This window comes from Bacillus rossius, chromosome 1 (genome assembly GCF_032445375.1).
Source record: "Bacillus rossius redtenbacheri isolate Brsri chromosome 1, Brsri_v3, whole genome shotgun sequence".
NCBI classification, from domain to species: Eukaryota; Metazoa; Arthropoda; class Insecta; order Phasmatodea; family Bacillidae; genus Bacillus; species Bacillus rossius.
The window spans coordinates 46982518-47000012 of NC_086330.1; the positions used below are offsets into that span (position 1 = coordinate 46982518).

Here is a 17495-nt window from a genome sequence, read left to right on the forward strand (position 1 = left end):
CAATTTACCGTAATAATTCGATGTTGATGATGTTGAAGTGTCTTCATCGTCTTCATGCTTCCTTTTTAGGAGTCCATCATTTTTACAAAGTAGGAAAGATCTACTTGAATTCGGCTGGAATATATTCTCACTTTTCACGTTAAGGATTCTTCCATTGTCTTCATTCTTCCGTAAATCATCAACCTTCTTCAATTTAAGTTCTTTGTCGAGATCAGAAGATCCAAGAAAATTATTGTTGTAATGCAGATCACTCTTCCTTAGGCTAGTAGATTCATCGTTGTCCTCTAGCTTGTACGCAGGCTTGGCGCTACAAGTTCTGCCATGTCTTTTTAGGCTCTCTCTCCGCGTAAACGACTTGCTACATCGAACACAACTTATCATATTGCGCAGTGGATTTTTAACACAGTCATTCTTCTCGTGTTGTCTTTTATTCTTTCTCAAGATAAACTCTTTACTGCAAAACTTACACCTATGTTCTTTCGATACAGCGTCAGATCCCAAATCGGAATTCATATTAGTTACTGAGACTAATGCCAGATACCAATTGAGTGTTTTAAATTAGATTCAATACTTAAATAGAAATTTTTTCATATTTCATCAGCGAGAATTAATATATCTCATGCAAAAGTACTTTAAGCATGTAGTTCTGCTTTTCAACAACAGATGTCGCCACATGTTGCTTGCAGGTAAATAATATTTAGTTATTTTATGCGGGATGCGGGATGCTCACTAACGATCGCAAAAGAAGGATGGCTTCGCTAGACTCCAAGGAAAAGGAAGTTCGTCTTGCATGTTGGTGCTCCACAGATGTCTCATGGCGTAATATTAATTTGACTGAGTAATGATATTTGTTAATTCCACCTGATAAAAATATTGCAAGTTTTGATTTAGTAGCAGAAATTATCGAATTAAATGTAACTCCAAATAAAATGACATGTCTCATTAGACCAAAAAAAATCCATGCAGAGAGCGGTTTCTCAGAATAGTCAGAAACACTTGAAGAAACCACAGGAATGATTGCAAGAACACGGGAAAAACCATCAAAATATTGTCAAGAATAATCAGGAGCACACTGAGAAAACCACCATAATATTAACAATTATAATCGGAAGCACACGGAGAAAACCATCATAATATTGACCAGATTAATCGGAAGCACACAGAGAAAACCACCACATGTTTTCTTTGATATCATAAAATTACAAGAAAAAATATTTAAATATAAAAATAAATTAATAAAAAAATTAAAAAAATGCATAAACAGTTTCTGCTAGCTTGTAAACTTATCATTGTTGAGCAAAGATAGAGTTCTTGTACAAGCCAGAAATTTATGCATTTTTTTTATTTTTTTATTAATTTATTTTTATATTTAAATATTTTTTCTTGTAATTTTATGATATCAAAGAAAACATGTGGTGGTTTTCTCTGTGTGCTTCCGATTAATCTGGTCAATATTATGATGGTTTTTTCCGTGTGCTTCCGATTATAATTGTTAATATTATGGTGGTTTTCTCAGTGTGCTCCTGATTATTCTTGACAATATTTTGATGGTTTTTCCCGTGTTCTTGCAATCATTCCTGTGGTTTCTTCAAGTGTTTCTGACTATTCTGAGAAACCGCTCTCTGCATGGATTTTTTTTGGTCTAATGAGACATGTCATTTTATTTGGAGTTACATTTAATTCGATAATTTCTGCTACTAAATCAAAACTTGCAATATTTTTATCAGGTGGAATTAACAAATATCATTACTCAGTCAAATTAATATTACGCCATGAGACATCTGTGGAGCACCAACATGCAAGACGAACTTCCTTTTCCTTGGAGTCTAGCGAAGCCATCCTTCTTTTGCGATCGTTAGTGAGCATCCCGCATCCCGCATAAAATAACTAAATATTATTTACCTGCAAGCAACATGTGGCGACATCTGTTGTTGAAAAGCAGAACTACATGCTTAAAGTACTTTTGCATGAGATATATTAATTCTCGCTGATGAAATATGAAAAAATTTCTATTTAAGTATTGAATCTAATTTAAAACACTCAATTGGTATCTGGCATTAGTCTCAGTAACTAATATGAATTCCTATTTGGGATCTGACGCTGTATCGAAAGAACATAGGTGTAAGTTTTGCAGTAAAGAGTTTATCTTGAGAAAGAATAAAAGACAACACGAGAAGAATGACTGTGTTAAAAATCCACTGCGCAATATGATAAGTTGTGTTCGATGTAGCAAGTCGTTTACGCGGAGAGAGAGCCTAAAAAGACATGGCAGAACTTGAAGCGCCAAGCCTGCGTACAAGCTAGAGGACAACGATGAATCTACTAGCCTAAGGAAGAGTGATCTGCATTACAACAATAATTTTCTTGGATCTTCTGATTTCGACAAAGAACTTAAATTGAAGAAGGTTGATGATTTACGGAAGAATGAAGACAATGAAAGAATCCTTAACGTGAAAAGTGAGAATACATTCCAGCCGAATTCAAGTAGATCTTTCCTACTTTGTAAAAATGATGGACTCCTAAAAAGGAAGCATGAAGACGATGAAGACACTTCAACATCATCAACATCGAATTATTACGGTAAATTGGGTGAAGACGATTCCTTTTACGGTGATTGTTACAGTGACTCTGAGGCTGTTGACAAAGACATAAACTATGATGAAGCACCTAAAGCTGCCAAGATCGAAGAATGTGTCGGTGTCCTGAGACCGAAACGATGGAAACGACGTGATATATTAAATAAATCTGATCAAGCTTGTGATGATCACCGTCTCAAACATGAAAGTTACCCTGAGGTTGGTGGTAAAACGGAAGACACCAGAGATCATAATATTTATTATAAAGGTGCAAGGAAGATGGTGGTAGAAGAGAATGATTACACATCATGGAAAGATCCAAACATATTGGTTGACCGGCTAAGACTTCTACATGGTTCGCTTTGTGCAGGAAACTATTCGTGCATCAAAGAAATATCCTTCATACTCAAGGAACTGAGGAATGCTGGCTACATACAATAACGACTTGTTTTACTTGCATTTGTATAATGTAAAGCAATAAAATAAATAATTTAAATTATAAGAATGTAATGTTTTTATTTCTTGTATTATGATTTCTTACTAAGACTTAGATCTCGTAACTTGTGCTTCCTTTTTGCCTTTTTTTAGTTGATGGAGCTTCCAAATGTGCTTCCTTATTCGATGATGCATACAAACTGTGCTGCCTTTTCGTTGGCGGTGCTTCCAAATGTGCTGCCTTTTCGTTGTCGGTGCTTCCAAATGTGCTGCCTTTTCATTGTCGGTGCTTCCAAATGTGCTGCCTTTTCGTTGTCGGTGCTTCCAAATGTGTTGCCTTTACGTTGACGGTGCTTCCAAATGTGCTGCCTTTTCGTTGTCGGTGCTTCCAAATGTGCTGCCTTTTCGTTGTCGGTGCTTCCAAATATGTTGCCTTTACGTTGACGGTGCTTCCAAATGTGCTGCCTTTTCGTTGTCGGTGCTTCCTAATGTGCTGCCTTTTCATTGTCGGTGCTTCCAAATGTGCTGCCTTTTCGTTGACGGTGCTTCCAAATGTGCTGTCTTTACGTTGTCGGTGCTTCCAAATGTGCTGCCTTTACGTTGTCGGTGCTTCCAAATGTGCTGCCTTTACGTTGTCGGTGCTTCCAAATGTGCTGCCTTTACGTTGTCGGCGCTTCCAAATGTGCTGCCTTTACGTTGTCGGTGCTTCCAAATGTGCTGTCTTTACGTTGTCGGTGCTTCCAAATGTGCTGCCTTTACGTTGTCGGTGCTTCCAAATGTGCTGCCTTTTCCTTGTCGGTGCTTCCAAATGTGCTGCCTTTTCGTTGTCGGTGCTTCCAAATGTGCTGCCTTTTCGTTGTCGGTGCTTCCAAATGTGCTGCCTTTACGTTGTCGGTGCTTCCATATGTGCTGCCTTTACGTTGTCGGTGCTTCCATATGTGCAGCCTTTACGTTGTCGGTGCTTCCAAATATGCTGCCTTTTCGTTGTCGGTGCTTCCAAATGTGCTGCCTTTTCGTTGTCGGTGCTTCCAAATATGCTGCCTTTTCGTTGTCGGTGCTTCCAAATGTGCTGCCTTTTCGTTGTCGGTGCTTCCAAATGTGCTGCCTTTACGTTGTCGGTGCTTCCAAATGTGCTGCCTTTTCGTTGTCGGTGCTTCCAAATGTGCTGCCTTTTCGTTGTCGGTGCTTCCAAATGTGCTGCCTTTTCGTTGTCGGTGCTTCCAAATGTGCTGCCTTTTCGTTGTCGGTGCTTCCAAATGTGCTGCCTTTACGTTGTCGGTGCTTCCATATGTGCTGCCTTTACGTTGTCGGTGCTTCTAAATGTGCTGCCTTTACGTTGTCGGTGCTTCCAAATGTGCTGCCTTTTCGTTGTCGGTGCTTCCAAATGTGCTGCCTTTACGTTGTCGGTGCTTCCAAATGTGCTGCCTTTTCGTTGTCGGTGCTTCCAAATGTGCTGCCTTTTCGTTGTCGGTGCTTCCAAATGAGCTGTCTTTTCGTTGGTGGTGCTGTCTTTTCGTTTTCGGTGCTTCCTTTTTTGTTGATTGCGCGTAGTACAAAATGTAGTGATTGAATATTTACTAGTTTATCACCTCTTGGTGTTACTAAAATATTTTACAAGGTTACTTGGTCCTTTAGAATGTATAAAAATGTCACGATGGATTACGAAGGTCATGTGGTCCTGAAATGACTAGCCTATACGTCTGATAATGACATGACTCGGTCTCATGGACTGAAGGCAATTGATCTATATGTGTGGCTTTGTACATGAACGGCTTTTATGTTATTCAGATTATTGAAAAATTAGACTTTCATAATAGGCTAATCGGCACTGATTTAATTCGTTGGTCCGGTATATTGACTTGAGTTGATTTTCGTAGAGTGAATGATTAATAAATTCTGCGAAAGGTAATGGAAAACAGAACCTAACATTTATTTAATAATTAGTTACAACTGTCTCTGGTCAAGAATCGAACCGTGGACAGGGATCCATCGATTCGATTTGTAAATTAATAAATGATTTTTTCGGAGACTATTGGAATTTTTCCCGCATTTCTAGCTAAATAATTACATGATTTCAAGATGGCGGTCAAATTTCAAGATGGTGGGTACCTGAGTAATAATAAATGATTACTGCACTGTAGCATGTTAGAATAAAACTAGCATGATGGTAATACGAGTACACACACAAGATGGTGTACTCCAGCAGGTGGTCGCTCCTGGTAGCATGTACTGAACATAAAATGACGGATCCGTGATGGACATCAAGGACAAAGTCAAATTTCAAGGACAAAGTAAAATTTCAAGATCAAAGTCAAATTTCAAGGTCAAGGTCAAATTTCAAGGTCAAGGTCAAATTTCAAGGTCTATGTCAAATTTCAAGGTCAAGGTCAAAGTTCAAGGTCAAGGTCAAAGTTCAAGGTCAAGGTCAAATTTCAAGGTTAATGTCAAATTTCAAGGTCAAGGTCAAAGGTGTGGTGACCAGATAATTATACTACATGATATCGGCACACTCTAGCAGACGAAAACAAGATGGTGGTCTCCAGTGGATGAAGACAAGATGGCGGACATGATGTCATACCAGTTGACGATATATACCTTGGTATTGGTGGTGATAGATCAGTCTAGGTAGCTTTCATGGAGGAAGGATCGACTGTTTACTCTCGTCGGGAATCGAACCAAGGACGTACATCGATATAATCAAACAGAATTCAAATACGTTAATTTTTTGATGAATTTTGGAATTTTTTTCATTAAAATCGGATAATAAATAAAGATTTTCAAGATGGCGTCCAAATTTCAAGATGGCGGACATGACGTCATACTACCTGATGGTATATGTGCATTGAAATAAGTGGAGGGGGTCAGTCTGCCAGCACCCCCCGCCACAGGGGAAGGATCGGTCACCATTTTTATTTTTTTTGCCCTCACCGGGTTCGAACCGAGGACTCCGAACTCCGTGTCGTAAATGTTTGTTTTTTAAATATTTTATTAAAAATTTTATTATTTAATTTTTTATAATTTTAAAATTTTTTTTCATTAAAATCGGATAATAAATTTAAAGATGGTGGCCGTAACGTAAATTGCAACGATGACGTCATAATTCAAAATGGCGGATAACACAATGCCGGAATGTTCGAGAAAACGAAATGACGTCATCCAAGATGGTGGATTCAAGATGGCCGTCGGGGTCAAGGTCAAAGGTCAAGGTCACATCCTGATAGAGGCTTAACTGAGGCTTGAGTTAAGGATGCTTAAGCCTCTATCAGGACATTTCTAGCCGCTGGGATTTTTGAGGAATAAAACGGGAAATTTTCCCTCGAAACGGGAATTTTTCCCTCGAAAACGGGAAATTTTTCCTCAAAACGGGAAATTTTGAGTCATTTTGAGTCATTTTTGAGGAATTTTGAGGAATTTTTGCCGTCGTGACGTCACAAATCCAAGATGGCGGACACCGGCACCGGCACCACACCCTGAACCCTGATCTAGTATGCCCATTTACATACTACTGACTCATTAAGTAAAAAAAAATCTTTCATGCATAGATCGGTTTCTCAGAAACAACCAGTAGCACTTGGAGAAACCACAAGATTAATAATCAGGAGCACACAGAGAAAACCATCAAAATATTGACAAGAATAATCGGGAGCACCCGGAGAAAACCTTCACAAATATTTCTTCGATATCAAAAAAAAAAAAAAATTTTTTTATATACTACGTCTTTAGAACCACCTGAAAAGTATTTATTCTAGCCCACTACAGATTTGAACCCCGATTAAGAGTGCCTTAAAAATTGTGATTGTAAATTTTTAATATCCACGAAAATAATTGTAAGATTTAAAACGAAAAATGCGGGGCGCATGCAATAGATGATTGTAGGGAGTAGCTGTCGTTGAGAAAACTCTCACAACAGTTCATATCATTTGCAGTCAAATAAAATTGTTAGGTGAACTGTTCATGCATCAATTGTCTAAAACTTTGTTTTAGCATCTATCTTTTGCAGTTTTGGTAATGTAAACTATGTGCAGAGCTTCAGAATAATCCACGCGATTTGAAAACTGCTGAAGATATCCTAGTGGAGTCTGATTACGGAAAAAAAAAAAAAAAAAAAAAAAAAAAAAAGAATACGCAGAGGGTGGATGGGCATTTCTGTTCCGTATTTCTTATTAAAACTGTATTTTCTGGAGAGTGAAAAGGGCTTAAACGCGTGTTTTCAGAATGGTTTCTTTTATACTTGAAACGAGTTGTAAAGATTTCTTTAAGGGCCTTGCGTTACATCTTTATTTTAATTTTTCTGCCATGTGATGTTATGGTTGCCGTTCAAATCTCATAGTTCCCTTAGCACGACGAGAAGACTGCGCGCCTGTTCAAAGCCGTGCGCTTAGAGCCGATGCCGCGCTAGAAACACCAGCGAGCGTCACACTTGTCGTCCCGCCTCACCGGCACAGATAACACACCATCGCCAATGCGTCCCCGCTAATGACCATTTGCACCATTTAGAGTTCCGGTGTAATCTGCAGTCATAAGCAGGTTTGATCATCGCTTGACCAATTTTCTCTTGCACCACTGTGTTGTGAGCGCTGAACGAAGGTCATTGGGAACTTAGACGTGAACCGACTCTCGGGTGGGTTCTTTAGCAGTGATCTCGGGATCGACACAACACGAGCTAACATGGCCGCCATTTTCATGACTTCATGCAGCTTAATTCAGTCAAACGTAAATATCGGAGTATTATTTACAAAATTTCAGATTCTATTGAATGCATGTATCAAAAATTTTTATGTCTAGTGTTCCAACATCTTCTCACTTGAAAACACTGTATTTTAAATGTTAGAAACGATTTTTATTTTAATGTTTTAATATTTTATTTTGGCATGATTATTTTCGCAACTGCACATAGCTGTCGAAACAATGGCTCATTACAGCTTATCGCAGCCGCTGGTTTTGCACACTAGATTAACCACACATGTACACAGTATATTTTGATAACGTCTTATTTAAATAATATACACTTATCTAGCTTTCCCTAAGCTGTCAAACTGGACGGGTGCCTCGTTATCTACACTGTTTTTATTGGATGTTTACAGCTGTGCTGCGTTAAGTCAGCACAATACGGAAACCGGCTGGAGAAGACATTTAAAAATATTAAAAAGGCAATGTTCAAAGCTGAGAATGCTATGACGTCATTCGTAAATAGATTTTAATCTCACAACCACACATAGTTTTATCTCAGTTAAGCAGTCCAAACAGTTTCTATTCATAAATAAGAATTACTGGCATGTAACTTTTTATGAATAATATCATTAAGGATGCCTAAAACAATAGATCACCTTCCATATAAGGACTTGCTGGTTTAACCGCGTCGCTTAGAAAATTATTAAAAACAATTACTGCAGGTTTAGTTTACTTTAAAATATAAACACAAATATTTGAAAAATCAATTAAATGAATTTTTTCTTCTATCTTTGGGCGTCTCTGTGCGCGTAGCACACTGCACAAGTGAGTTTATGGTTACCCTAGCTTTGGTCTTAGGTATAAACAATATGCCGATCCTGGAATGAAAACGAGATGAATAGTAAGTTGTAAAGCAGTTCAGTTTTGCCGAGGAACAAGACTGGATGGTATTAGGCGGTGTTGAGTTGAAACATGTGGAAACCTTTTAAGTATCTAGGAAGTTTGTTGAAGGGAGGGGCAAAAACAGAGGAAATAGTAAGGAGATGACAACAAGAAGATTCGTTGCACAGGTGTGCGAAAAGATTTGGAAGGTACCATTAAAATCCAAACAATTGTTGTGCAATACTTCCCGTGCGCCTTAGTCACTTAGGGGCAGAGACTTGGAAAAGGGAGATGCCGTGAAGATCAGAGCAATAGGTATGAAGTTCATGAAGAGCATGTTGGCAGTTGCGAGGCGAGACAGGATCAGGAATGAGATGGTGCAAGCAAACGATCAGGGAGATAATTAAATAATAATAATAAGAATGAGATGTTTAGAATGGAAGGAGAACGCTCCAAGGAAGACCATGGGAGAGGAGGAGGAGGAGAAGAGCAGGTAGTTAAATGAGTGCAGGAGAGAGGAAAAGAATGGAACAGTCAAGGAGGAGGAATGATGGAGGGACAGAAGAAGATGCAGGCATTGTACTTTGTTGACCTGGCCGCAGGCTGGAAGTAGTTGAAGAGCTCACTTTTTTTTTTTTTTTTTTTAAAAACAGTAATTTAACCGACAGCCTTCGACCGCTTGATCACACTAGACACCATCGGAATGGTTTTTTCCTTTCTCTTGGTTCCGTTTTGCTTCCAGTACGATCCCGAGTGTTTAGAATACATTTACGACCAGGATTCTTCACTCCGTCCGCTTTGGCGACTGGATTGGATTGACTCACTCGCAGCTGTGGTTCATTTCAGGTCGAGAGTGTTTGGGGCAAGTCCACTCGGGAGCGCGATCCGGATTGTACGTGACGTTCGGTGCCGTTGACGGTGTATCGACTTTCTGCCAGGGATGTTGGGTCGCCAGTTTCGTACCATGGCACAGAACGTTTAAACTAATGGTACACTGCCACGCAATCATGGCACATAATAAGCTTATTTCATTTGTATTGATTCCTAGAAATAATGATAAATTACTGTATTACTGGTATCATCAGGGGGAGAAAGACGTTATTGTGGTTGGGGAATTTTAAATTCTCGTGAAGTCGGGGAATAGTCACGGAAAATTGTATTAGGTAAGGAAATAAATGTTATATGAATACTCTTCGGGTATAGCTAACCCCAATAACTGTGACATGCGTAAAATAATTTTGTGAATTTTTCCCTTGCTTTTGATCATTGTATAAACATTTCTGACACGAAATTAAAGCAGAGCTGCAGCAGTGTTAGGATGTAGCGTATAAATATGTATCAGTGGTTTTTTATACAAATATTGTTTTATTCAGCGAAAAATCAAATACCTAGAGAAGTCTGGAAATAATGTCTGTTTCGCTGGACATCCTTAATTTCAACACTAATGAAATGTTTAGTGATAAATTAATAAAAAAGCTTTGTGTACGCCCTCGCGAAAAATAATTGGAGCACAATTTCATAGAATCAGAACGAAGTTAATATGCTGGCAATATTATTTAAAAATATATATTAACGTGCCTGTTTCACGGTTCTTTTACACTGTCGTGAAAAAAAAAAATTGGTACATTTACGTACCGCGACAGCTTAATCATGGTACGTTAAACACAAGGCTAGACGATGATGGTACAATGTACTGTATCGTAGCAATGGGACGCATGCCTTAGTTATACCGTAATAACGGAACACATACCTCGACGGTGCCGTAATAATGGCACACTGCGATAATGGTACGCCCTACAACCGTGCTGGCTGAGTCATCCGCGAGGATCAGGGAGCCCCCCCCCCCCCCCCCCCTCCATCCCCCACTCATGGCTTCTCTCCTGTCCAGAACCATTCCTTCCATGCCAGTCCTGTGAGATCGCGAGAGGGCGCTGCCCTTCCCAGGTAATCGATGCGCGTCGCGACCTGCACCAAGCACTGCGCCGTAATAGCCAGCCGCGGATTGGCGTGGCAGGTCTGCAATGGCGTGCCCAGACCTTGCTGGGTCTCGGTCTATTTATTATTTTTGAGAGGGCCTTACCGTCGTGGCCAATAAACCTCTCTAGGGAAGTATGAAAATAATAATTTTTAAAACACTTTTTAAAGCCAATCTGGAACTTGAAATTTCGGCAATTATTTTCTGATTTATCTTTTAAAAATTTCGATATTTTCCTAAGAAATTATACTCCGGTTGATTTTGTTAACTCTAACGATCAAATTAATGTGAAATCGCGTCATTATGAGCCAATACCAATTTTTGAAGTTTTTCTAAAAAAAAAAAAATAATCATGAAAACTCAATGGAAGTCGTAAGGGTATTAACTAGCACTTGAAGTTCGCGCATGCGCTTATCTAAAACTATTCGATTTACTATTTGTTACATTAAACCAACACACAACAACGCTTTCAGTTGATACTATTATATTTTTTAACTGGGATATTATTTTATGTACATACTGTACTGCATAACTTCGAACATGCGTTTTTTTTACCTGTGCAACAAAAAAAGATAAGCTATTAAACATTAAATGTTTCTTGCACTTTCTAACGCACCAAATATACCACTACTATCAATGTTTGCGAGTTTTCTTTTTTATTAACATATTTGATAGAAATATGGTTCAGTAAAATTTAACTGCAAAGATATCACAATTCGTCAACACATTTCAGAAATTAATTTATGAACTTTTATTTAGCAAACTGGATTGGTATTACATTGTATCTTGTGGGTAAATTTGGCTACGGGAAAACTTTTGCCGGCCGAAAAATCACAAAATTTGCAAGTTTTGTTTATTTTTTAGAATTTTCTCAAAAATTAAATTAAACTATAGTTTTATTATATAATGTTTAAAAGAGAATTAAATTTCCTACCAATAGTAAGTGCACAGTAGCTTCTTGAACGTTGACTTTTTTTTTCTGAACTTTGTAAAAAAAAATATTAACTATTTCTTAGGGAATGATACACAATAATCTTTAAAGTTTGTCTATAACCTTTATTCTGAGAAGGTTACCCAACTTTCCATATTCCCTCCTTCCAAACACCGCACTTGCAGTTCCGCTTTATTGCAGTTGTAGACGACACTAATCTGACCCCATTACCAACCCATGTTTTTTATTGTACAACTGGAATATATATTATACTTTAATTTTTTTTCTGATTACTTTACATACAAATATGTGATTTTTGAAGGAAAATATGAGTGAATAATTATTTAGGTGATAAGCAAATAATCAAAATAAATTATGTAGGCCTAAGTCGATCATTTATTTAGAAAATACATTAAGTTAATAATGTCTGATGTAATGACGATAGTACTATACAATGTTAATTTTTAATAAAATTCTAAAAATGGCAAAATTTTTGGAGTACATAAACAAATAATAATCTTAAACACAAATCTTAGAAATTTAACATTTATATGCACATTGCAAAGAATTTTACAGGTTTTGAAACAATTAACTAAAGAAAGAAATTTTAACACAAATTTCAGAAACCTTTTGAAGGCCTAGGTTCTTCTTCAGTTGAGCAACCATCGGAGGTGGAAAGAAGCTGTCGTCCTCAAGTTATTAATCTCCGTGTTGCGGTGATCCCAAAAGTTGGTGGAACATGTCATCATGCCCACGTCTCGTCAAAAGACGAAATCTATACAGCACTGTCACACTGCAGTGTTTGCACATGCTGGAGCATTTCAAACCTGCTTTGCAACAAGAACGGGCTCAACTATACCCTTTCCTGCAAGCGCAAAAGAGACATTTGAGAAGTTTTTCAGGTGCAGGATATTTTTTCAGGTTCGACAGGCAAGGTATGATATAATCTTGAAAAGGTGTTCGAAACTAAACTTTCTTTACAGATACCAAAACCCGTTCCCTTAAAGCAAGGGACTGTTCGTGTCTTATCTAGGGTTTGGGAGCGGTTTACTTTACACTCGGAATACTGTTAGGATACCGGTGTTCCATATTCAACTTCTAAACCCATATTTTTGTGTGTTACCGGCCTTGATGTCCTATCCGTGACCTATCGTCTTCAGTCTTTTCAAATTCCGCGCATGCGCAGTGCTCACGTTTTCGGCGATTTCGTCCAGATGACGAACCCGCGTCTGGCACCATTAAATCGTATATAGTCACTTTAGCACACAAACACGCTTAGTGCGTCCCCGATGATGCAAAAAAAGTTCATAAATTCCAGTTACATTTTAATTAGTTCACATTGTGGTTAGTGCACATCATATGAAGATAGCCTTATTCCGTCTTTTGTAATCTCATTGATGAGCATAAATGATTCATGCAATGGGGAGTTTTGATTTTGTACAGTTTTTGGGTATACGCCATTGCGGTTTTGCACTGTTTGTCATGGAAAAGTTCCGAGAAAAAAAAATTAGAACAATAAATTTATGTTCACAGAAAACAAGCTGAATCAGCTGATGTCGGACAAACGGAATCAACTATGAAATTAAACAAGTATTATGGACAACAAAACGACAGCACGGGAAAAAAAAATTCCGTTCAAGGAACTTAGTAATGGAAAAATAATATAACAACACAAATGAACACAAGGCTAACAACGACGAGTCCATAGTACTTGTTTCCAGTTATCGTTGTCCAGGTTCGTTGTCTGCCTGCCGGAATGACGCGACACGTAACAGCCGCGGCCTCCGCGGCAATTACGAGAGTTCTGAGAGATCCGATAGTTCCGAGAGTTTGGCAAGTTTATAGTTTGGCGAATTTTGTAAATTTGGTGAGAGTTATGAGTTAGATGAGTTTCGCGAGTTTGGTGAATTTCGCGATAATGGTGAATTTCGCGAGTTTGGTGAATTTCGCGAGTTTGGTGAATTTCGCGAGTTTGGTGAAATTCGCGAGTTTGGTGAAATTCGCGAGTTTGGTGAAATTCGCGAGTTTGGTGAAATTCGCGAGTTTGGTGAAATTCGCGAGTTTGGTGAAATTCGCGAGTTTGGTGAAATTCGCGAGTTTGGTGAAATTCGCGAGTTTGGTGAAATTCGCGAGTTTGGTGAAATTCGCGAGTTTGGTGAAATTCGCGAGTTTGGTGAAATTCGCGAGTTTGGTGAAATTCGCGAGTTTGGTGAAATTCGCGAGTTTGGTGAAATTAGCGAGTTTGGTGAAATTCGCGAGTTAAGCGAAATTTAATTTTCAGTAAGATTTAAATTGTAAACCGATTTTGCAGTTAAATTAGGAACCCAGCCTTAGAGGTGCCACACTAGAAGCACCAACGAGCATCACACTTAGCATTCCGCCTGACACAAAATACCCCTTGTGCTGTCTTCAGCGGCATTCAGGCAGCCTCTTGAGGCGTGGAATGAATGAAAGTAGTGAGTCACTGGTTGTCCCTTGTTAAAGGAACCAGATGTGTGCTTCGTAATCACTTAATGGGTCGACCTTTAACTGGCGGTGCATGCTTTGAATGCTGATACTTAACGTTTGTTTGCAATGGTTCTCCATGGCATGATGGCTTTTGTGTAGTGGTCTGTGGTGTTGGATGATTGGTACAACCAGCATAGTTTTAAGCATTTTTTAACCATCAACATTTAAAAGAAAGACTTAGACTAATATGACTCTATGTATATTATAGTCTATACAATTTTAATAAAGTTCATTTCCATATACAGTGTAAACTTTTCATGTTTGTTTCTGAAATTAATTGTTTGAATAGCCTGGAATCAAACATCAACTTGAGTCATCTGTCACAAAATAATGACTTTGATGTGGCTTCAAAAAAATTTTCATTAAATTTTAATGTTGGTAATGTATTTAAAATCAAAGATAATTAAAAAAGAAAAAAAAAACAGATTAGATTTGAAAAACTGAATTTCTTCAAAATTGTATGACTAGGAACAAAAATGAAGTAAGGACAAGGTGATGCATTTGATAAGATAGTTTTGAGTTGAAACATGTAAGAACCTTTAAGTATGTAGGAAGTGTATTGGAGGGAGGGGGCAAAAACAAGGAGAAAATGGTAACAGGACAAGGTGATGCATTCTACAGGTTTGTTGAGAGATAGGTATGGTATGGAAGAGGGCTGTGCCATTAAAGTGCAAACAAATGTTGTACATTGCTTACTTATCATGGGGCAGTGACTTGGACTGTAGACAAAAGGGGTGCTGGGAAGATCAGAGAAATAGGTATGAGGTTTATGGGGAGTATGTTGGCAGTTAACGAGGCGTGACAGGATCAAGAATGAGATGGTGGCTAGGCAAAGTAAGAGCAGGAGTATAGAACTTAAATTATATCGTAGAAAAAGCAAGAATGGGAAAAGAGAGGCTGCCTAGGAAAATGATGGAGTTGAAGTAAACCAGAAGAGGTGGAAAGAACAAGTAGTTAAAGGAGAGTAGGTGAGATAAGAATTGAACAGTGTCGGGAACGTACACATAATTTAATTTTGTAAAAGGAGTGGTGGGGGGGTATGAAGTCATTTTCACACTGATTATTTTCAAATTCTTTCCATTTTCCATTTGTTGGTGTGAATTATAGACTTTTTAAGATTAGGGAATGTGTAACCCCCCCCCCCCCCTTCTCCCCTCCAACCCATCTCTTCCCCTGCATATGCCGCTGAACTGATCAAAGTAGGAGGTATGGTGGAGTGACAGAAGACGGAGGCATTTTATTTTGCTTATCCAGCCACAGTTGTTGATGATGATTTCTTTTTTTCCCTCCCCAGAGAGTGTCATCCGGTGAGCGCAATGGGCAGCCCCGGCATGACAGAAGTGCTGGCGGCCACGCTGCTGTTCCTGGTGTTCCTGTACCAAGTCAGTCACGTGTTCCGCTACTACGCCAAGTTCCTCGTCTTCACCCTGCTGTCCCTCGTCAGCGCCACGGTCTTCATCCCCCTCATGCTGATTCGTCCCAGGGACTACAGGAACGCCCTGTGAGTCCCTGTTATGGCTTGATTAACATAAAAAGTTTGAGAGTCCCTAAAAGCTTGGAAGATGTGTTGTTGGCACCGGCAAAGGGTTACAGAGTAAAGGGTCGATTGACTTAACAAGTGCTGGTTGGCACAGTCACACTATGTACACATAATTTAAACTGCAGAAAAGAGGTAGACATGGGTACTTAGTTGCTAAAAAGGGAAAAAATAAGTTAAGCAGTTAAATGTTTGGAAGTTATTTTAACTTAATATGTACTTTTTTCTAGGAAGAGACTTATTTTCAAGTTAAGTTCAAAGTTAAATTTATGCTGATTCTTAATTTTAAAAATGTTATGCTCTGCAAATAAATAATAAAATAAAACAACATTTTGTGGTGATAATTATTTCTTCTTGATGTTGTGTGCTGAAATGTATAATAAATGTTTGTTTGTAATGAAAAAAAAATTGGTTTAGCTTCAATAACCGTGAGAATCAAGTAACTTAACTTTTATCAGTTATTTTTTCATTCACTACCTTTTGATAACTTATTTTTCAGGATTAACTCTTAACTTACCCGAGTAACATTTTTGTTGACTAACTTAAACTTAATTGAGCTGGATTTCAAAGTTAGCTTACCTATGTCCGAACAGGGGTGGCAAACCTTGGAATATTATTAACTCTTTGGGTCAATTTACATCCTCTAGAGTATTATTAAAGATAACAAACTCTACCCCACCCCCATGATAAAATGCCTTGGATTGTAATATATCATAAGAACAAGCAGTGAAAATGTAGCTCGTATGTAGCCAGGGGTAAATGCAGGAGGAAGGGGGGTGGGGTATTTCCACTCCCTCCACCCCCACCACCAATAAAAATATTCCATCATTCCCACAAAAAAAAGGGAAAGAATTTGAACCCAAACCAGGAAAAGTAGTTATATTATATTCCCCCCCCCCCCCCTTTTCTCCTCCTATAATAGGAATTAAAAAAAAAATATTTAAAAATTTACTAAACTTTAACAAAAAAAATGCTATATATTGTTTGAGAGACCCGTCACTTAGTTGTTACCTGTAAGTGTGGTGGGCAACTGCTCAAACTTTGCAGACAAAAAAAATGACCACACACCACAATTGGACCGTTAATGAAAGTAAGTGTGGATCTCATGCATGCGTAACATATTTTTTGGATGTAGTAACAGTTATTGTTTAACCCTGGTAAACCCTTGTTTAACTTTTATGTTGTAGACTTTGTGATGTCTAAATGCTTTCTGAAGGTTAAAACATATAACTGCCGTAATTGACTCGAAGGCTTTTGCAGCATGTGTAAATTTTCTTGGGCATAATTTTTTTAATGATTATTTTATTTTTATATTACAATAATTTTTTGTTGGTATGGTTCTCAGGTACCCTGCGTGGGGTGCAAGACAGATTTCCAAACTGCTGGGAATACGTTTTGAGATGAAAGGACTGGAAAACGCAGTCCAGGACACGGGCTGCGTGGTTGTCATCAATCATCAGAGTGCCCTGGACTTACTAGGCGAGTTTGCAATAACTCAACTTCTTACGTATTATGTTTACTAGTAAAAATTTCGAAATACCTAAAATCTAGATAGGTGGTGGAACGATTAAACATTGGACTCTCATTCTCATTCTGTAGGACCTGGGCTTGAATCCTTGGTCTGAGCTTTCTAATTTTGATTTTTCTTGTTTTTAGGAAATAACTTCTGGTAAGAAAAACTGGAGTGGTTCCTTACTATACGTCATGTCATATTCATTTCCTGATATCCCTGTCATGTGTTTTTCTGTCTCTAGTGAACACATTATTGACATGACATAAACTTATATAATAAAAAATATCTGAAAAATAATTTTTTTGAGGTGGAAATTAAAAAAGAAAATAAAAAATTGGTATCCAAAGAAAATTTGTTACAGAAATAAAAAAAAAAATGTTTTGGCTCACAGAATGTGCACTCTTGTCAGATTATTGATTAGTTAAAATAGTGTTTTTTTTTTTTGGCAAAGGGTTTGTTTTCATCAA

General features: G+C 38.1%; 1 protein-coding gene across 5 annotated transcripts in view; it reads left to right on the forward strand.

Moving 5' to 3' along the window:
• Positions 1–17495, forward strand: part of LOC134535488 (1-acyl-sn-glycerol-3-phosphate acyltransferase alpha-like) — a 72664-nt gene that overhangs the window by 38707 nt on the left and 16462 nt on the right. For all 5 annotated transcript variants that reach the window (XM_063374641.1, XM_063374617.1, XM_063374648.1 and 2 more), the window contains 2 exons: positions 15273–15479; positions 16861–16994. In XM_063374641.1, the coding sequence (XP_063230711.1) occupies positions 15295–15479; positions 16861–16994 (319 nt within the window). In that variant the 5' untranslated portion in view covers positions 15273–15294. The remainder of the gene's footprint in view (positions 1–15272; positions 15480–16860; positions 16995–17495) is intronic.